This window comes from Ochotona princeps, chromosome 17 (genome assembly GCF_030435755.1).
Source record: "Ochotona princeps isolate mOchPri1 chromosome 17, mOchPri1.hap1, whole genome shotgun sequence".
Lineage (NCBI taxonomy): Eukaryota > Metazoa > Chordata > Mammalia > Lagomorpha > Ochotonidae > Ochotona > Ochotona princeps.
In genome coordinates this window covers 2,013,144-2,034,182 of record NC_080848.1, presented here as the reverse complement: position 1 = coordinate 2,034,182, position 21,039 = coordinate 2,013,144, and the positions used below count along the sequence as shown (strand labels likewise).

General features: G+C 54.9%; 1 protein-coding gene across 3 annotated transcripts in view; it reads right to left on the bottom strand.

Annotated features, from left to right (window-relative positions):
- CYTH1 (cytohesin 1) overlaps nt 1-21,039 on the bottom strand; it is a 74,438-nt gene that overhangs the window by 10,432 nt on the left and 42,967 nt on the right. For 2 of the 3 annotated variants that reach the window (XM_058675286.1, XM_058675287.1), the window contains exons 2-10: nt 15,138-15,220; nt 14,018-14,082; nt 12,029-12,095; nt 11,747-11,865; nt 10,974-11,054; nt 9,898-10,010; nt 7,969-8,117; nt 7,504-7,616; nt 3,153-3,231 (exon numbers count right to left, since the gene is read on the bottom strand). In XM_058675286.1, coding sequence (XP_058531269.1) covers nt 3,153-3,231; nt 7,504-7,616; nt 7,969-8,117; nt 9,898-10,010; nt 10,974-11,054; nt 11,747-11,865; nt 12,029-12,095; nt 14,018-14,082; nt 15,138-15,220 — 869 coding nt within the window. The remainder of the gene's footprint in view (nt 1-3,152; nt 3,232-7,503; nt 7,617-7,968; nt 8,118-9,897; nt 10,011-10,973; nt 11,055-11,746; nt 11,866-12,028; nt 12,096-14,017; nt 14,083-15,137; nt 15,221-21,039) is intronic. The other variant, XM_036495946.2, reaches the window with a different exon arrangement.

Genomic DNA, 21,039 nt, shown 5'->3' with positions numbered 1-21,039 from the left:
AGGCCTGTCCACTGAACAGCTTCCAGCCTGTCCTCTGGTTCTTGCCTGCACTTTCCTCATTCTTGTTTCTAGGAGCACCCAGAGCCCAAGCCCCAAGGAGTGCAGTGGCAGGTGGGCAGGCCAAGAGCTGGTATAATTTGGAACTTTCCAAGGTGGCGACCTCACGGTGAACCTTTCACGCTGCAGGACCTCCCTGTGGTTTTCTGTCAGCAGGGGACACTAGATGATAAGGAGACACTTCTCATCACTTTGGGGAGACTGCCAGACACCCCACTGCCACTCCCCAGTGGCCTCCTACACCACTGGCTATGACATGGCTCTAGGCCAGCGTCCCCGCCACAGCCTGCAGTGAGGACCGCTGACTGACAGTGACACCCAGAGGCCCAGGACCCTCAGCAGCGTCCATGCCACAGGGCGGACATCTCTGGCTCGTTTATGAGAATGACGGACGCTGTTTTCATAAGCACGGCAACTACTCATCCCCGGAAACAGGCGATGACAGGACAGAACGCAGAGCTGGAACCTCTCTGTTACCCCACCAGAACAGCTGCTGCAAAGAAACAAACCTAAGCTTGGAACTCGGAGGACAACAGAATTCCCAAATCCACCTCGTTCACACTCTGAAACAACCACGGAGCGTCTGCATGGCTGAAAGAAGTTTTAGTCACTCATTTAAAGAAACGAAGCCTGCTATATGCGTCCAGTGTGACAGACGACAGGCCTCCCCTCCTCCGGCCTGGCTGCTCAGTTTGCTTTCACGGCTCGGCTTCCACGCCGGCCTGGGCTGCAGCCACACGGCCAGGCAGCACCGGGTCGGGCTGGGAGCGCCTGTCCGCACCTCAGTGCACTGTTTCGCAGGGAGCAGCTGCTGTCTGAGCGCTTTCCCACGGCTCTTCCCATCCTGGGCCTTACTGTGAGTTCTTCCTGTCCCACGGGGTCTTCAGGGGACAAGGTGCAGGGACACCGCTGTCCACACCTTCCTCCTCAGAGGATGACATGGCTGGATCCAGTGCTGCGGCCACCCTTCCCTGGCCTGTGACACCAGAAACTGCTGAAGCTGACCCGCTCCTCAAAGACGCTGCTCCGAGCTCAGGGCAGCTACGTCCTGCAGACGTGCAGAGCCAGGCCCGGGCAAGCACGCCGAGCCCTCTCACCCCAGGCCTGGGTCACCTGTGCCCTCCGTCCCCAATGGCTCTCCAACTCTGCAGGCCCTGTGACCGGCTCAGGACACGAAGGAGACTGTCAGCTGTTTTTTCTTTACCCCTTACCGCCGTTTATTTGTTAATGTTGAGCTTTTACACTTATGCTGTTGTTCTAAACATGTATTTTGGCCTCGTGTCCTTGCTCTCTGAAGCTTAATCCTCATGGCCATCCAGGCCCTGGGACCATGAGGCCTCGTCTCCCCTCACTCTCGGGCCCATTTACACTCCTAGTCACCTGAGGCACGGGGCTGGTGTCTCATGTTCTAGCTTTTTCTGCAGTCTCATGAGGGAATGTGGGTAGAGGCAGGACCCCTGGGAGCCACCCCTTGTTCTCTGCTAGCCTGCGGCTGTCCCATGGACAGGGTGCACCCAACCCTGAGGGCACAGTGTACGCTGTGTTCCCACTCAAATGCCTAAGCTGAAGGCTTTCCCCACGTCACCCAATTCTAGCCAGTAGTAGACTTCGTTTACTTTTTTCTTACAGAGAATGGGAGGATGGGGGATGGAGGGAGGATGGGAGGAGGGAGGATGGGAGGAGGGAGGAAGGTGAATGGATGGACGGAGGATGGTGGACGGAGGATGGAGGATGGGAGGATGGGGGATGGGAGGATGGAGTTTAGTTCCTGGTCAAAAGTCCCTTGGTGACACACCATCATAGCTTGTCTCTGCTACACCTGAGGGCTGCTGTGCAGCTCATGACAGGCATGAGAAGCAACCATCCACGGTGCCGTACGACAAAGTGTGCAAGCCCGCCACGTAGCCAAGAGCAGCCACAGGTCGAGACATATTCCTCTTGTCCGGCCCGCAGCAAGTTTACACAAACAGGGCCAAGATTTAGATTTTTTTGCCTAAGTCCTCTACATGCAACAGACACTTTCAAATCTTAATTTTCCCAGTGATTTCAATGACTTTTACTCTTCGAAGACCTGGCTGGAGAAGCAAAGTAAGGTACGGCCCATTAGAGGCTCAGGTCGCAGCCCAGAGCCAAGGCAGCTGCGGCACCACCATCTGCTCCCGGAGCAGTGACAGGGTATGGAAATGGCAGAGCCTCAAGTTACCAGCACAGAGCCCGGGGAGCACCGGCGTGAACAGCCGGGTCTGTGGATGCCCCGCGAGGGCTGCTCCAGACATGGGTGAATTTCTTTCTCACAGGGTATCACTGCACAGGCCTGCAGCTTTAAGTCTTCTACCACTGAAAAACAACAAAACCTACACAACTGAAGAAAGCGTTAAGCTTTGGGGCCAGTGCTGTGACACAGCGGGCAGCGCTGTGGCTGGACACCCACATCCCACACGCGTGCCAGCCGGTGTCCTGGCTGCTCCTCCTCTGACTCAGCTCCCTGCTAATGGCCTGGGGAAAGCAGAGCAAGATGGCCCCTGCCACCCACAAGCGAGACGAGATGAAACTCCTGGCTCTTGGCTCCAGCCTAGCCCAGCCCTGTCCATTTCAGCCACCTGCAATGGGCATGAATCACCAAATGGAAACATCTTTCAAATAAATAAAAGAAAAAAAGCATTTAAAACTCTACATAATCTCAAATTAACTTTTCTCACTTCACTTCCTTCGCTCTGTTGTGTATTGCACCCACTGGGCTCTTTCTGAATTAGTAAACCCCTCAATGTTTTTCGCCTTCTTTCAGCTCCCTTTGAGCAGGACACAAGCTCGGCCTGGGCAGAGGGCCCATTCCCGAGGTGCCACCGCCTCCCAGGTTGAGCGCCGCTGCTCCTTCTGGACTGTATGCTGCTTCTCGGCCCGTCTGCCAAGGTAGGGCAGTCCCTGGCCTCCTTAGAAGGGATCCTCAGAGATCCACATGAGTCCTTTCCACTCAGCTTCAACTGGACCCCCACCCCCAAAGATATAAAAAGATGAGCCTGACTATACCCCCCAGGCCTCCTCCAACAGTGGTTGAGGCCTGGCCCCAATCCCCAGGCCTCCCAGCAGGTGCTCACCGTGGTGTACTCAAAGTAGTAGAGGCAGTTGTCCGTCAGGATGAACCAGCGCCTTTTCCAAGTCTTTACTCTGCCACCTGCACAGCAAGAAGAGACGCACGCACAGTCGACAAGAGACAACAGGCAAGTCCAACCCAGGACACACAGAGCTCTCTTCTTGGGGGGCGGGGCAGGGCAACAGGGTAACACATAGACCATGGCAAAACTGACATGGCTAACAAGACACGGCCAAACAGAAGCATCTGTCGCAGGGTGAGTGTCTACGGGCACAGGCAGAGCAAGCGTGTCCAAGTGACAGCCTGGAGGGGGGTGTCAGGACAGCAGGACGGGAAGAGAAGCCCAGAGGTAGTCATGATCAATGCAATCTGCCATGGGCTAGAGAGGCGTCTGCTAAGGGCCGTGGGGTGGAGGTGAGCAAAGGAGAGAGAGGGCTGGCTCGGCCCTGGGGCAGCCCCCACTGCTGTTGACCACAGGCCTGGGCGTCCAGGAAGGAGGGGACGGCAGGGGAAAGCCTGTGAGCCCTGCGCAACCCAAGCCCCAGTGCCTCGAAACAAGGAAGCACGCCCTGGTGTTCTGCTGCCCCGCCCCGCCTGCAAACGGGACCTCCCAGAGCCTGGGGAAAAGCCCAGTGACTATCCCCAGCTGTCCCCAGAGGTCAGCACCGAGTCTCCACAGGTCTGGACTCATAGCTTACAAGAGGTGGCACGGGCCCAAGCGGCATGCCACGGGCCCAGGGGCACACCATGGCAACTGAGAACCACGGAGGCCTCCGGCAGTCCTCTGCACCATTTCTCAATGGAAACAGCGGAGGAGAATCCGCAGGCGGGAACAACCAGGGACGGGACCTCTGAGGGAGTCCCACCTGCCCTCCCTGACTTGAGCCTTCCCTGCCCTTTGCCCAAGTCAAGCAAAACCTGCCTGAGCATGAGCCAGGCCGAGCCGAGGGCCTGCCATGCTGTGCACGTCACATGCCTGGCTTTCTGCAGAGAGCAGCCCTTTGGCAATTCCCTAAAAGGAAGTACTGGGGTGCAAGTGTAGTAGGAGCCTCATCCCATGCTTTCCCCGTGGCCTCAGAACACACAGCTCACAAAGCAGAGTGAGTTTTGGGGGGCAAGCCCCAATTGCCAGGACCTATCTGCATAAGGGGTATGCCAGCCATGTCACAGAGAGGAATCACCCAGTACAGGGCCTGGCGGCACGGCGTAAGCACCACTGGACTTCTGGGCTGTTCTATAGCTCTGCAGGGGCGCCTAAACTCTAGGAGCATAAGCGACCAACCACCAACTGCCCAGAGTCTAAATGATACAGACTTCGGCTATGACACAGGGTTGCCACGAGCAAGCCCGCGCCACTGACCCCCAAAGCTGACATAGCAGGAGTCAAGAACAACCCCAAAATGGACGGTCTGGCATGCATGGGAAATAGGAAAGGCTTGGAGGAACTAGGAGGAGGAGGCAGGAGACCAGGAACGTCGGTGGAGTCAGGGAGCAGACAGCTGTCCTTCACGGACCCACTTCCTCTGCTGCAGGTCTAAGTGCTGCTGGCCCCTCTGTAGGGCTGGGGCCCTGCCATCACAGCACACTACCCTGGGAGACCCTCAGCACGCAGGGGATCATGGAAAGGCTTGTTACATGGCAAAAGGAATGAGATGGAAAGGAACCAAAGAGCAAAGGCAAAGCCAGAAATGCCTGTGCGGGAGGACGCCAGCTGGGCACGGCTTGGGGCGGGCAACCTGCCATGTCTCAGAGCGCTCTGCTGCGAGGCTCCGTGGCCACATCTCTGCGTGGCAGGGAAACACACACAGCACAAGCACACAAGTCAGTGTCGGCCAAGGACAGTCCCTGCGGAACTCCCAGGACCACCTCCCCGCAGGCCGCAGCCCCCGATGGCCGCTTAGCACCCCGGGGTCAAGTCCCCAGACGGAGTCTGTGAACAAAGGCCCGTGCTTGGAATGATTCTCGGGGTATGGATCTGCTCCAGGCACGCTTAGGCATAAACCTGAGGAGCTCTCGGGATAAACACGTTCCCTCTAAATCAGCACCTGGAGGGAAGACACCCAAACCCTGAGTGAGGCCCTGGAGGCCCCGCAGCTGGGCAGCTGTGTCAGGAGGTTGCTGTGGGTTTCTGGTTTGGGGATTTTTTTAGCTTCACTTGCCGTCCATCTGGGGCTAGGGAATACCATCTCCCTTCTCCATGCAAGGGAAGACGTGCCAGGCGCTCCTGGCTCGGTATGCCAGCCCCGGTGCTGACATGCACAAACTGCCTTGAGTCAGGTTGGACTGTGAGTATCAATTTGAATTCAACAAACACAGCACGTGGGGCTGATAATTCCAAGGGAGCTGGCGAGGCAGGCTTTCCCAGCCGCGCACAGCAGCCCAGCCCCTGCCCGCCTGCTGCCCTGTGTGCTCCGGAGCGGCCAGCCGTGGAAGCGGCTCCACGCCCCCGTCCTGACTGGTTCCCCAGGGACTGTGTGGTCAGTCAGAAGCAGCATCGACACTCCCGCCAGCAACTGAAAACAAATAACCAAAGAGAAGGAAATAAGAAAAAGCGCTGCAGCAATGACAGTGGCCTGGGCCGAGCGAGCGAGCAGGCGGGTACGTACCTCCTGGAGTTGGGGCAGGGAAAAGGAGAGCCAAAATCAGGGAACATACAAATGAGGGAGAAAAGAAAATTAAAACAAAGAAATTAAACCCAGTTCCTCAATCTTCAATGCAACAAGTCAGTCTCGTTCATGCCTTTCTGGCTGGGCGCTGAAGCCGGGAGCCCTACTGAGGCATTGACTCGGCTGCTGCTGAGTGGGGGGCGGCACGCACTCCCCTCACACCACATCCCACCTGCCAGAGGCACGGCTGGAGCTGCACGGAAAACTCGCCCCACTGACGCCATAAACCAGGTTTATAAAGCCAACATATATCAGGCTATTTAGAATCTAGACCAGAGAGAGAAAAGATTACTTTGGTCTCTCTTTAATTTTAGAGTAAGTGTAAGAATGTACATATCAGCCCCCAAACACACACACGTGTGTACAGAGTACACAGCTGTACGGCTTCCTGCACAGACACGTACGCACAGCTGTGACAGCCGGCAGCCCTGCCTTCTGCAGTCCACACACGCAGGAGAGACCACACGTGCCACAATGAGAACATGACGGTCAGGGTTCGGAACAGGTTGGCGGAGGGTTAGAAAAAATAATACAGCAATCTGAAAGAATCCCCACGGTTGCTAAATCCTGTTTTCAAAAACATGGCACATGTCATGCATCTGATGTTATCCTGGGGTCCTGTCCCAGTGTTAGCATTTGGACTGTCAGAGGGCGCACTCAGCAGCACTGAAACTAATCTCACTAGGAGGGAAGTGAATCCAAACTCGGACATACGGGAAGCCTCCCAGCAGGGCTGCCTGTGGCATCAGGAACTTGGAACCCTAACGTCAAGGATGCTCCTGGCCCACAGATAAACAAAACGTCAGCCAATCAGAGAGAAACTGAAAGCTCCCATTAGTAAAAGCGCTGCCTTAAGGGGAACTGAATTATGAATTAAGTCATGATATATAAGTACTTGGGATGCACTACTGACAGAACACGTTAATGGCTGTCTGGGCAGCTCAGAAACCAGGGACCCCACTGCACCGTCCCCTGGCCGTGAGCCGAGATGGGTGCGGGCACTGTCGTAGCAAACACTTTGCTATAGTGGGCACTCAACTCGCCTGAGCATGAAGAGGAAACAACGCTCCAAGAGGCTCAGACACTGGACACCATTACGTTCTGGGTCTAGCACTCTAGCTGACCAATGAATGCAACAGGCACACGTGGACACCGCGAGGTGACGGCTTTCCCCTGGTGACTTGGCCCCACAGCTCGAGGGAGCGTGTGTCAGAATGAACAAATCACTGGGCTGGAGAGGAGGGGCCGCACTGCTGCTCAAGGACGAGGAGGAGTGTGGTGGGGAGCTCAGCCAGGCTCTAGGCTGCCATGCACTGCCTGTGGGCGGGAGCAGATGCGGAGTGCGGAGCAGGTGATGACGCGCCGGGCAGGAGGCAGCTGCGCTGGGGCCAGTCTGGGTGATGGGAGGAGCAAGGTGGACATGGCCGGCTCCCTCCCACTGGACACAGGGCAGGAAAGAGCAATGGGCTCTGTCCTCAAGGAACTGCCTTGAGACAACCAAGACACGTGGGACACAGACACGTGCGGGCAGTCATTTGAGGGCCTGCCTGTGCCCAGTGGTCTGTGTCCCACAGGGACAATGCCTGCCAATCACTTTATTTCTGTTGGTACAGAACTCAGAGCACGTGCCGCCCACACAGCAGTTCCCCCAGCTTCTGCAGCAGCCCCCACCCCCCGGAAGACAACTCACCGAGCTTCAGCAGCCAGCCTTCTCGGTCTGGGTTGAAGAATGTGTGGGTAAGGTCATTGCCGTCATCCTCGGGGATTTTAAAGGGCTCATTTTTGATGCTCTCATACAGATTCTGGAGGAAAAGATGACATTGCCTGTCTCTGAGTCTAGAAATGCCTCTTCTTCCTTTTCCTCCTCCCCTTCTCTTCATCCTCTGCAAGCACTGAGCACAGGCCTGCAGCGAGCCAAGGCCCTGCTGGCCTCTGAGACCAGGCGGAGAACCTGGGGTCTGTTTTCCTGCAGCCCCAGGGACAACATGAACAATGACTGACAGGCAAGTCAGGAAGAAAGGAAGGCAGCCTGCCTCCTGCGCAAGCGCTCCCAACCACCTTTCCCTTCTGAAGGCTCACTGGGCGAGTGCAAGCACAGAGCCTGGACAGCTGCCACGCTGCCATCCCCCGTGTCCCCAGCACGCCCCGACCGACCCTGAGCAGCTCTTCGGGAAGGTCGCCCCCGTCGTTGATGCCCCGGTTCATGGCAATGAACCTCTCCACCGTGGGCTTGTCCTTGACGTTGGGGTTGTGCAGGCTGGTGTTCAGCATGATGATGGCAAAGGAAAGCACGTAGCAGGTGTCTGCAAGGGAGACAGGACCCGGGGAGCTGTGGGCACTGGGCCGCAGACCCTCCGCCCAGAGGAGCAGGAGTGGGGAGACAGGACCCGGGGAGCTGTGGGCACTGGGCCGCAGACCCTCCGCCCAGAGGAGCAGGAGTGGGGAGACAGGACCCGGGGAGCTGTGGGCACTGGGCCGCAGACCCTCCGCCCAGAGGAGCAGGAGCAGCCCTATGGGGCAGGAATTAATGGCTGAGCTCTGGAGAAGAGGTGTGATGTGACCCGCAGGCCACGCCTGGACTGCGCCCACGAGAGCAGAGACTAGTCAGGCCACAGAGACTGTCACACGCGGTAGACCTGAAGGAGCACCATCGTCTACAAAGCAGACTGCGGTCTAGGAACAACTCAGCCCGCTCTAGAACACAGAAATCTTCCATCTCCCTAAAATGTGTGAGGTAGATGTGAAACACAACCCACCAAGATCATAACTGGTAACTCATAAACAACAGACTCGAATCAGAATCAGGCAATAGTTAAACTACAAAGACGTATAGGAGGATTTAAGAGTGATCCTGACAACCTCTTAACAGGAGGTCATATGCAAAGAGCAGGGAGGACCCCAGAGCGGAGCATGGGGACAAGAGGAGGCTTGTATCCCAACCCTGAAGACTCCCAGATCCTCACCAAGGTCTATCAGTACGAGCACAAAGGACTACATCCCAACTGCCAAGAAGACCACGGGGAATTGGAGTGCCCTCGGAGGCCGAGAACTCTGAGGTCATCCACTCCCGCTTGGATCTACCGCATGGGATGGAAGAAGTCCAAATCCTTCCTCACAGGATCCAAGGGCATCAGAACAACAGCCAGGAGCCCTGAGCAGTCCGCAGAACAGAACAGTAAACCTCCTTCGGGACCAGGGAGGGGAGCTCTCTCTGGTCCTAGCTTGGTTCCAATTTTGGGTCCACACCCTATCTAGCAATGACCATCAGGATCGCTCTGGAAACCCCTCAAAACAAACAAATAACCAAGCAACCAAACAAACAAAAAATCTAGAATAGATAGAGAACAACAAGGAAAGCCTAGAATCAGACAGGAAGTGGATAGTGTGGACTCATTTATATCTTACTAGGTGGGACACAAAGATCAGTTACTCCTCACTAGGGCATTGAAGATTTCTCTGCACATCCCTCCTAAAACTGTTCTGCACGTAAACTCAATACCATGTCCACTAATTCCATAAGGTTAGAAATTGTTGCTGGTGTTATGTGGGGGCTTTTGGTTGATCGGGATGATACTCAGCCGACTCTACCTTCAGACCAGAGATGGTCTCCCGAAGAAGCCGTTGAACTTGTCTGGACAATAAGATACTGGACTCTATGCTTGGTAGATGCTTGCAATGAAAGAATCTCAACTGAACTTGAACTGTGGTAATGCAGCAAGGTGGAGGAATCCACCATGGGGGAGGGTTTGGGAAGGGGTGGGGGGATCCCAGTGCCTATAAGACTGTGTCACATAATACAATGTAATAATAATAATAATAATAAAAACAGCTCAGCCCGCTCTGCTCCTCCCGCAGCACCCTCCGCAGCATGGAAGCAGACACAGGTGCGCTTCTGCTGACCTCACTGTCCCAAGGCAGGTTCTCTGTAACAATGTGGCAGTGGCCAGTCCCTGCAGCCCTAGTGCCCACTGCTGGGCTTTGCAATTATTCCTGACACTGTCCTATTACAAACACTGTGAATGTGCTGGGCGCGAGAGAAGACTCACCTGTGGACTGGAACACACCGGGGTTACACAGACTCACCTGTGGACTGGAACACGCCGGGGTTACACTGGCAGTAGCGCTGGGCAAAGGCCTCCATCATGCGGTCAATCTTCTGTGCCTCCCCGGGGAGCCGGAAGCTCCACAGGAACTGCCTGCGTGGGGAGGACCAGACCTCTCTGAGAACTGCCCAGGGCACAGGAGACCTGCTGGACTTGCGTCCTAACGCTGCTTCCCCAAGTCACCACCCACATCACCAAATGTAAATCATGAAAACAGGGAAAAAGAATGGCTGAAGAGCGCACAGGACTGAAATACTTAGCTATGCTGACTTTAAACAAACTCCAATACCTAGAAAACAAGGTGGAGTGGTGATCGAATCATTCTCACTTTAAATCGAAGAGGCCCATGGCCAACAGAAAGCTCTGGAAGCAACGGCACAGAGTCAATGTTCCCACTGCCACGCATAGCTGTGAACACACATGAGGCACAAGGCGGGGCCCGGCACCAAGGCCTAGTAGCTAAAGTTCTCGCCTGGCATGTGCCGGGATCCCATGTGGGCCCTGGCTCGTATCCTGGCTACTCCACTTCCCTTTCAGCATCCTGCCTGGGAAAGCAGTGGAGGACGGCCCAAGGCCCTGGGACCCTGCACCCGCGTGGGAGACCCAGAAGAGGCTCCTGACTCCAGAACGCCTCAGCTCTGGCCGTTGTGGCCACTTGGGCAGTGAACCAGCAGATGGAAGGTTTTTCTGTCTCTCCTCTCTGTAAATCTGACTTTCCAATAAAAAAAATAAATCTTAAAAAGAAATGACATGAGGCAATCAACTCAGTCTTCTTAAAAATTAAAGTTTACATTTCCTTTTACAATGAAGTGTTTTCTAAGCTGAAGATTTAAAAAGAGGTCACAATTTGAGTTTTCATTCATTTCCAAAGTGTAAGAGGAAGGGCTGTGGGGTCCTGCAACTCAACTGCCGGGCCAGCCGACCCCTTCCAGGCACCTGGAAACCCACGCCTTTCCTCCTAACAGTGCGAGGTATTTAAAACAGTTCCCGAAGATACAATTCCAACCAATGGCACCCAGGACGGACACATGCATGGGGCAGAGGGGACGCACTCACCGTAGAGCCTGGACCAAGTTGAGGTCTGTGAACTCGTGTAACTCCACAAAGGCGTGAAGGACCTGAATGTTAAACTCATCCCTGCAAGAAAGGACCAGATCGGAGGACAACGCAAGTCAGGTCCGGCTGCCAAGAACCCAGGCCACAGCCATCCACACACTGTTGGGGGCAAGCTGGCTAGATGAGCCTGTAGACAGAGCAGCACTGTGGTGCAGAGAACACACTTCTCAAGGAAGGCTCTGCTGTGGCAGCTGCGCCAGTCTCAGCGAGCTGGGACCCATCCTGGCTCCACTTCTGACCCCAGCTCCCCGCTAACACACACTCTAGTTCCTGTCCCGGCAGCCCCACTTCCCATCCAGCTCCCTGTTTGTGGCCTGGGAAAGCAGTCGGGGACGGCCCAAAGCCTTGGGACCCTGCACCCTGTGGGAGACCCGGAAAGAGCTCCTGGCTCCTGGCTTCAGATCGGCTCAGCTCCAGCTGAGTGAACCAGTGTATAGATCTTTCTCCCTTTCTCTCTGTAAATCTGACTTTTTAATAAAAAGAAGTAAATGTTACATAAATAAATAAGTTACCCCCCTCCCCACCAGAATGGGTGCTGGGCTCCCGGCTTGGCCTGGCCCAGCCTCAGGCAGTGCAGGCATGGAGAGTGAATCAGAGGATGGGTGATCTCTCTTTCAAATGATGATGAAAATCGCTAGCTGCCTCCTAAGCACCTGGCATGCGCAGCTGCTTTCTCGCTGTCCCTCTCCCAGCCTGCGAGCCCCCAGCCATACCTCTCCCCCAGGTAGTCACCGATGGCCGTCTTGTTGAGCCCTTCTCCCTTGTACAGGAACTGCGCGAGGTCCTCACACGAGTGCTTCAGCAGGTCGCTCTCGATCAGGAACTGGATCCCCTGGAAAGGGCCGACAGGTGTCAGGAACCCAGCTCGCAGACAGCTGTGCGCCCAGGGCGTGGAGGCAGGGCTTCTCACGGACGCTGCCTGGGAAGCACGTGTGTGGGGCCCGCGGCAGTGCCACAACAGGTCCCACTGAAAGCTGTGAGCCTCTGTCACTTACCTTTTTAGGGTCCATGTTAAACTTCTTCCTGCCCACGGCCACCTGTTTGTTCCTCTGCATGTTTTTCCTGTAGAACAACCACCACAACCGTTAGTCCTCGGCATACAATCCCATGGGCATGTCCTGGTTTCCAGAGATCTTTTTTCTTTTTAACAAAGACATATTTATTCGAAATGAGAGAGAGAGAGAGAGAAATCTTCTATCCACTACTATCACTCCCCAAATGCCTATAAACAGCCAGGCCTAGGCCAGGAGCACTCATCGCCTGCCCTCCCAGGTGCCTGAGCGGGAGCTGGAACTGAAGCCAACACTCTCACGGAATGACTGTGTCCCAAGCACTGGCTTACAGTATGTGCCACAACTCGATCTAATTGGATTTTTCTTTAATCAACAGGCACAATTTGGTCAAACCCTGACCCCAGCTCCATACTCAATTTTTTTTTTTACCTTATATCAGTGTTGTTTTTTTCTTTTTTAAGCAACAACAAAATTAAGAAAAAGGGCCTGGTGCTGTAGACTGCTGGCTAAAGTCCTCGCCTTGAAAGCACCTGGATCCCATATGGGTGCCAGTTCTAATCCCGGCAGCTCCACTTCCCATCCAGCTCCCTGCTTGTGGCCTGGGAAAGCAGTCGAGGACGGCCCAAAGCTGTGGGACCCTGCATCCACGTGGGAGACCTGAAAGAGGTTCCTGGCATCTGGCTTTGGATCGGCATAACTCCAGCTGTTGCAGCTGCTTGGGGAGTGAATCAACGGATAGAATATCCTCCTCTCTGTCTCTCTTCCTCTCTGTGTATCTGCCTTTCCAATAAAAATAAATAAATCTTTTTAAAATTTTTAAGAAAAAAAGTTATCAAGGTATACTTTACTATCATTTAATGTATGGATTTTAAATGTAATTTGAATAATTTTTAGTAAGTTTGCCAAGCTGTGCACAGTTTTACAATATTTCCACTGCCCAGCTCTGGCTCCTGACTCCAGCTGGCAGCAAACGATGGTGCGAGCGACAGCAGGAGACCAGAACTGAGGTCCTAGCTGCCACCTGGCCACAGGGGCAGGCAGGGAGTGGGCGCCTGTCACAGCGGCACCCAGAAGTGCACAGCACCTATGGCTGCCCTCAGCAGCACGATGCCAGGTGACTGGCACTCAGTTCCATGGCATGAGTGGTGTCCCACCCAATACCAGGGCATGCTAGTCACGTAAGTGGTGTAACCCTGTGTGTCTAACACACACACAGCTGCTTCTGCTCAAGCCTTTCTGGTTTGAGGTTTGAGCAGGGGTGGCATTGTTGAATTACACGTGATGTTGGACGCAAGTCCTGTCTCTGACACACACACACACACAATCACAAATATTTTCTCCTAGTTGTATCTTTTAACATCGGTCTTGTATAAGGGCATCTATTTTAAATGTATCCATTTCTTTTTGAGAAATGATTTTTAAGTGGCAAATCTGAGAGCCGTAGCGCCAGGCAGCAGTTGACAGCACAGAGCACAGTGGTGAGCTGGCTCTCTTGGGAGTGCCACAGCCCCATCAGTCCGAGGGCAGCACCAGCCCAGGGTTAAGCCAACAAATGCAACGGGCTGTGAAGCCAGACAGGAAGACTAAGGCTGAACAAAGCACACAGAGTGAACAGAACCAGCTGACAAGCTCAGAACTAGTTAAAATTGGTCTGGGAACCCCATTCCAAAATGAACTCTCAAAGTCACAGATGTCTCAGCATCCTGGAACACACACAGTCCCCAGCACTTACCCTGGAATCCCATCTCCACGTTCCCTGCCGAGTGTGCTGGGGGGCAGCATGGCATGGCGTGCCATCCAGGTGGGAACTGAACGTGTGGTTCAACCTCCCCTCTCCACAAAGGAGAAAGCACGCTGGGGACCAGAAGAACCAACCACACCAACGCCGCGAGCGAGCGGTGCGGGGCCTCTGAAGCCTACAGTCCAAGCCTTCCCGGGTCCGGGGGCAGCACGGGCGGCGCGGGCACTCACCTTTCCTCTGTGGAGCCGAGGTGTTCGATCTCATTGGCCACTTCCGCTATCTCATCTTTCAGCCTCTGCGAAGAAGACAGCCCAGAGTGGCCACCAAGGAAGTCGCAGACCAAGTAAAAACCTCTGAGACCTTGCATGCCTCCCTCCAGCCAAACCAACCCAGACAAAAGAACATCCAAACAAGCAAATTAGGAAAACTCATCTATTCAGCAAATACCCAGTTCCTCCAAAGCAGTGAGCACTCCAGGGGACGGAGGTCTAGCTCCCAAGAGTCTAGGGCAGAAATTCTTAAGGACACAAGACCATATGGAAAATGCTGAGTGCCCTGAAAATGGCTGTTTCGACAGCATCTTCTGGAACAAATCAGTAACTTACTAAATCCAAGAGTGACAGACCTCCTCAGGATGAGGTCAATGCAACAGCAGACACACCAAATCCCTCCTGACCGCCCAGCCAGGCAAGCCCCGGAGCGGGCACTTCCGTCCTCACTTTGTAAACAGCCCAGAGCTCAGAGCCACAGCCCCCAAATCTCCAGCCAGCCGGCCAGGAAGTGACTGGGCACGGCCCTGCACCTCGGCCTCGCTGAGCCTGGGGCCGAAGCTCCAGCTGCGTGTGCCCAGCCCAGGACACACAGCAACAGAAACATGGCTCAAGACATGGCAGACACGGGACTCCCTCTGGCCCCGCCAACTGACTGATGAGGGGGACCCGGACATGACTGCGCCGGGCCACAGCATGTTCTGTTCGCTGGCCAGGGAGGCCACGACCACTCCCACCGCCTACAGGTCCTACCACCCTGAAGACAGCCCTAAGGCCACGGCCACTCCTTCTGTCTATACTGCCCACTGCCCCCCACCCCTGCAGACAGCCCTGAGGCCTTGGCCATGCCCTCCGTCTACACTGCCCTCCGTCCCCCAGCACCCACATACACACAGCCCTGAGGCCTCGGCCATGCCCTCCATCTACACTGCCCTCCGTCCCCCAGCACCCACATACACACACAGCCCTGAGGCCTCGGCCATGCCCTCTGTCTACACTGCCCTCCGTCCCCCACACCCACACACACACAGCCCTGAGGCCTCGGCCAGGCCCTCCGTCCCCCACACCCAGGCCCCCTGACCTGAATGTCAGCCAGCAGCTCCTGCTTCCTCCGCCGGATGTTCTGCAGCTCGTGCCGCTCCTCTGCAGTCAGGTCAGCGGGCACTACCGAGAGAAGGGGACATCACTCAGGCCACACACATCACAGCATGAAGGTACAATGTGGGGCCGTGGAGGGACAATGGCAACCAGCGTTGGGGGCCGCTCTCAGAAACAACCAGCTCTCCCCAGGCGATAGGCAGGAGCCTTAGCGCACAGAGAGTTCTGAGGAAGGGTCCCCTGGGTGACAGCTGGTGTCTGAACTCATCACACCAGGAGCCCCCCACCGCACAGCCCTGTCCCCGGGCCTCACCCCCCACCTCCCGCGATCGGTGACGGAACGGCGCTACCTCATGGAGCTGACCATCCACGCATATCCACAGGGAAGGGGTCCAGGACCCCCAGAAGGAACCAGACTAAGCACTTTGGGGCGACTTTTGGCATGCGATGGTGTGAAGGAGTTAAAGGACCAATGGAGCAGGGGGCTTTAAGCTGCCCCCACCCCTTGATGGAATGTCTGTCTTCAGCTGCCAGCCCAGGAAAGGCTAGAAGCCACTGGGCTCCTGTCACCCACGTGAGACCTGCAGGGTGTTCCCAGATATGGCCCTGTCCGCAGCGGGCATTCAGGGTGTCCATCCGTGCAGGGGCCCCTCCTGTGTCTCTCCGATCATCACGTGACAACGACAGACATCCACCGAAGCAAAAAATCATGCTAACTCCCGGGACAAGGACCACTGCACGGCCTTCTGACTTCTGGACGGGGCGTCTGTAAATGCACTGTGATCAGAACCAAGTTACTGACTGCCCAGGTCACAGCTCTCACCACCCCTGCCTCCCCAGACAGGTGCCCTCCCAGGCGGCCCTGTGAGCAGGAACGAGCCCTGGCACCGGCACGCCAGTTTGAATCTCAGTTCCAACACAACTGGACACCACAACAGGTCACTCCGGGCCACACAGGGCTGCCATGGCAAAGACACAAAGCAGAGTGCAGTGCCCTCTTCCATGGGCATACCAAGCTAGGGACACTGTCCTCCATACGCCCCGACGGAACGCCTCTCCCGGTGGACGGAAGTGCTCAGTGCGCCCTGCGGTCTGACTCCTGCACAAACGTCAGGCCTGTTCCTTCCTCACAAGGTCACGGATGAAAGATTCCCAAACAGTAAGGTCCAAGAGGCACAGCTGAGACTTCTTCATATCACCCCATCTGAAACTCTATCCCTGGACTCCTCCATCAAGTTCCTTGGGGTAACTGACACTGTGGGAGGGGAGAGAAAGGCAGAGAAGGGGACAGAAGGGGAGAGCAGCGGAGGTGGCGCCTGCACACTCACGATCCTGCCAGGGCTCGGCAGAAACATGCCAGAGCTGGCCTCTGCTCACTCCACAGCAGAGCAGAGCAGGGGGTCCCCTGGCCTCTGGGTAGATGCCTGTACATAGGGCACTATGGCTACAGGCCCTGCGAGTGACAGGGAAATGAAACATCCCAGTTTGAGACATATTAAATGTACAAAATACAGATTTCCTCCAAAAAGAGCAGATCTCTTTAATCAATTAGCAGTCATGACATAGTGTTCTAATGGCCATCCCAGCAGCCAGGATGCCAGACCCGCTGTCTGCGACACTGGACCCAAGCCACTGCATTTGGGGAGCAGCCACTGCCCCAGGACAGTTCACAAAAGTTACTCAGGAAAGCAAGAGAGACCACAGACCACAGTGAGGACAAAGGCATCACCTTTCTCTTATTTACTTACTTATTTTAAAGGCAGAGTGACAGAGAGGGTGAGACAGAAGCCGCTAGCCCGAGGGGCACCCCCTCAGGCCCCAAGCTGGGGGCAGAGGGCCCAGGAGGCAGGGCCAGGGTGTCTGCACAGGGTGTCACCGTCCTCTACACTGGCTTACCCTGCTGCCCCCCAACACCCACAAAGAGAGGGGAACAGAGGCTCTCCCACCTGCTGGCTCACTTCCCACGGCTGAAGCCAGGAGCCGTATTCACCCCACTCTGGGCGGCAGGCACCCCAGGACTTGGGCCATCATCTGCTGCTTTCCCAGGTTCTGTCAGGGAATACAGGATCAGCAGTAAGGCAGCTCGGACATGAACTGGCACTGGCTAATGGCGTAACAGGTGGTGGCTAAACCAACTCTACCACAGTGCTGGCTCCAACACATATTCCTTTAAGAAAAAAAAAATTTTTTTAATTTATTTGAAAGACAGAATTACAGAGTAAGGAAGAGAGATAGACAGATCTTCCGTCTGCTGAATCACTTGCTGCCCAGATGGCCACGATGGCCAGGGCTGGGCCAGGTGAGGAGCCCGGACCTTCTTTCAGTCCCCATGTGGCTGGCAGGAGGCCCGGGCACTAGGGTCATCTTCCACTGCTCCCCCAGTCAAGCAAGGAGCAACGGACACCTGGCATCCACATGGAATGCTGTGTCCCAGCTGGAGGATTAACCGGCTACACCACCACACCAGCCCGATCCGTGCTTCTCTCCATTGCATTCATCCTTCTCTAGAAAATGCCTTTTGAACTTCTCCATCAGCCACAACCAGAAACGCGTTTCCATTAGGGCCCAAGCTCCACCTCGCAGGTGATGCACTGGTACGTTCCGCGGTATCACAAGCTGTTTTCTTAAAAGCAGCTGCAGCCCACTACACTGACGCAACAGCCCACCTAATACCTTAAGTCCTGTGGTCTGAAAATGTTCTGCTGTAAAAAAAGATTTATTCATTTATTTTTTGTTTAAAATGCAGATCTACAGAGAGAAGGAGAGATGGAGAGAGAGCGATCTTTATCTGCTGGCTCACTCCCTAAATGGTCACAATGGCCAGAGCCAAGCTGATCTGAAGCCAGGAGCCAGAAGCTTCTTCTGGGTCTCCCATGTGGGTGCAGGGTTCCAAGGATTTGAGGTGTCTTCTGCTGCTTTCCCAGGTCATAAGCAGGGAGATGGATCAGAAATGGAGCAGCCAGGACACAAACCAGTGCCCATGTGGGATGCAGATGGAGCAGGCGGAAGATTACACTGCTACATCACCACGCTTGCCCCAATTTCCCCTACTTTAAGGCTGAAAGAGGCAGCCACCCTGAGATTCCAGAAGATCACCCGCTCCACAAGAAGGGGCTCCAACAGCATCTCGGAGAAGACAGTGTACTCCAGGAAAAGGCCAAACCTCACGGCCGGCCAGCTCTCCTCAGGGCAAACACATCACACCTGTTCCAGAACAGCACGGAGAACAGATTCCCTGACGGTCCGGAAGTGAAACCTCGTTGAAGCCACAGGGTCACGAGGCCCCCGACCATGGGGATGTGATGTGGGAGGTCCCGAGCTGGCCTCACCCAGACCAAGACAAGGGTTTACCAAGCAGAGGCAAGACCACATGGAAGCTCAACGGGAGACCAGAGCCACTGGGAACAAACCCTCGTGCTCAGCACCGCTGGTGCCCGGAAAACCTTTTTATTTCTTTTTCAATCATTCTAAGCTAGAAACCGGCAGTTGCCTTCCTTTCAGAATCGAAGCACTGAGCCACTCTGGGTTAGTATTCACACATGACAAGTTTTGTACAAGATCGCAATCTAATTTTTGTATTGTAAATTCAAAATATACTTGCAGTCCTCCAGCATCCAAGATACTGTTTTTAAAAAAGACGAGGCAAAGAAAGAATCCACATACCCACAGAGACAACATGGGGGCACGGCCCATGGGCAGAACCTAGAGACAAAGGCCAAGGGCTAACCCTTCTAGAACACTGCCCAGGCTGAGCACGCCAGAGACTTGCAGAGCCAACTCAGGCCAGCACTGGGCGCTGGTGCTCAGGGCCAGGCCCCTGCCCTCCTCCACTGGGGACACAGGTATACCCCATGCTGTGTGGGCTCTTGCCCACTTGGCCCGAAAGCAAACGCTCCCAGTCCACCAGGTCAGCCCATGCGCGGAGTTGACACTCAACTCATCATGGCTTCAGTTTATTGCAGAGATAACCAGACCCACAGTATGAGCAAGAAAAATTAAGACAGGAGACCGAAAGACCCAGCTGGTAAAAAACAGACTATTAAGGAAGAAGAGACAACTTTAAAAGATTAGGAAACTGAAAAAGATACAGTAAGACAGCAAGAACAATTGCTCGGAAATTAAACAAGTCTCTGCCTCTCAAGGCCCTTCCCTAATCAGAGGAAGTCCGTAAGAGAACTAAACGACAAACTAAGGCACTCCTGTAGAACACAGAACAAAAAGGCTGGAAGACACCTAAGTCAGAAGACCCCCAGACCTCCCTGGGGGGAAGCGGGGCCCCCAGTCTGAGCCCCCCAAGGAGGGAGGAGTCTAGGCTGGAAGACAACACCACCACGGCCACTGTGGAGGGCAGCCTCAACCTCCTACGGCCACGTCCTCTGACCTGGGCGCAGCCATCATGTTGGCCACCCAAGGTCAGACAGGAGTTGGTTGAGGAGAGGGAAGCCACAGAGACAGGGAAGCCGGCTCAATGAGGCACCCAAGGGTGGCAGGCCCCCTCAGGCCAGGTCAGCCCAGCAAGGGGACAGCTGCTGCGGGGGTGTGAGACGAACACCACTCGCTTCCCCTCACCTTGGAACAAAGCTGAAGGAAACCATGGAAGGCGTGCCACCAGTCACCCGTAGAATCAGCACAGACCATGGGGTGCTGCTGGGCAGGGCTCAGAGGACACAGCAAGGCAGGCCGTGGCCACAACTCTCCCGTACTGTTTGCTGCTTGCTAAGTTGTACCCTGTAGATGATGTATGAAGGACTAACCCAGGTTAAAAAGCAAAAGCTATTTGCTATGAACTTGGAGTTGGAGAAGGGGGCAAAGTGGAGAGATATGCACAACAAAAGATGGTGACAAAGTACCAGAAATGAAGAAGAAAGGATGAACAGAGGCTACTTGTGTCAGGGGTAGCTTGACTTAGACAAGATAACCGGCCAGCACACACCACGAAGACAGGGCCACCAGGAGCCCAGTGAGATGGCTTGCTTGGGACGGACAGGGGGCGGTAAGCCCCAAGACTCGCTCGGGACAGGGGCAGGCGAGCCCCAAGACTCGCTCGGGACCAGATAGAGGGGTGGGTGAGCCCCAAGACTTACTTGAAACAAAACACACACACGCACACGCACGCACACGCACAGCAGTACCATGGCCCTTTGAAAACAAATAATACAATTGTCCGTGTGCGGCTTCGTCCAGCTAGGCAGCCTTGTAAGTCGGAGCACAGGCGAGGCTGACCAACCCGCAGTTAGATGACTTGGATTAATTCTGATCCCTGACACTGAACACAGGATTTCTACGTTACTTTCTTGTCTCAAGCTTTGTCACCTTACATCATAATGCTGTTGCATTTTCTTTCTGAACATGTTAAGAACCTGGGGAAATGCTACTTGGATCTCAAGTTTCTAGTGAAATTTGACTCTGAGGTGAGGGAAAAATCAAACATTTTAACAAACGTGTTTTCCTCTCCATAAATTTATCACTGCAATACCACTTCTTAAATTTAAATCTTCATTCTTAAGTTGCTTATAAGAATAAGGAAAAAAAATTCCAAAGACAAAATACTGCATTTCACTTTTCACTGCACGAAGAATCGGCAATAACCATATCTCAGAGAGCAAGAGGTGGGACCGCCTCAGACGCCGGGGGTCACAGAGGGGCCAGGCCCAGGGCGCCAGGCCCAGGGAGCCGGGAAGGCCTTTGGTGCACGCTGCCCTCCCACCTGCCTGATGGGGCCAGATGGCCAAGCAACCGCCCACACACACACACACTGCCCCGTGCTGCAGCCATGCCTAGGTGCCAGGGAGGCACTAAGCCCTTTTCTCTTTAAGAACGGCTACTGGGAAGGACAGCAGGCTGTCCTTGCCACCAACCTAAACACAGCGGAGCTGATCGGAAAG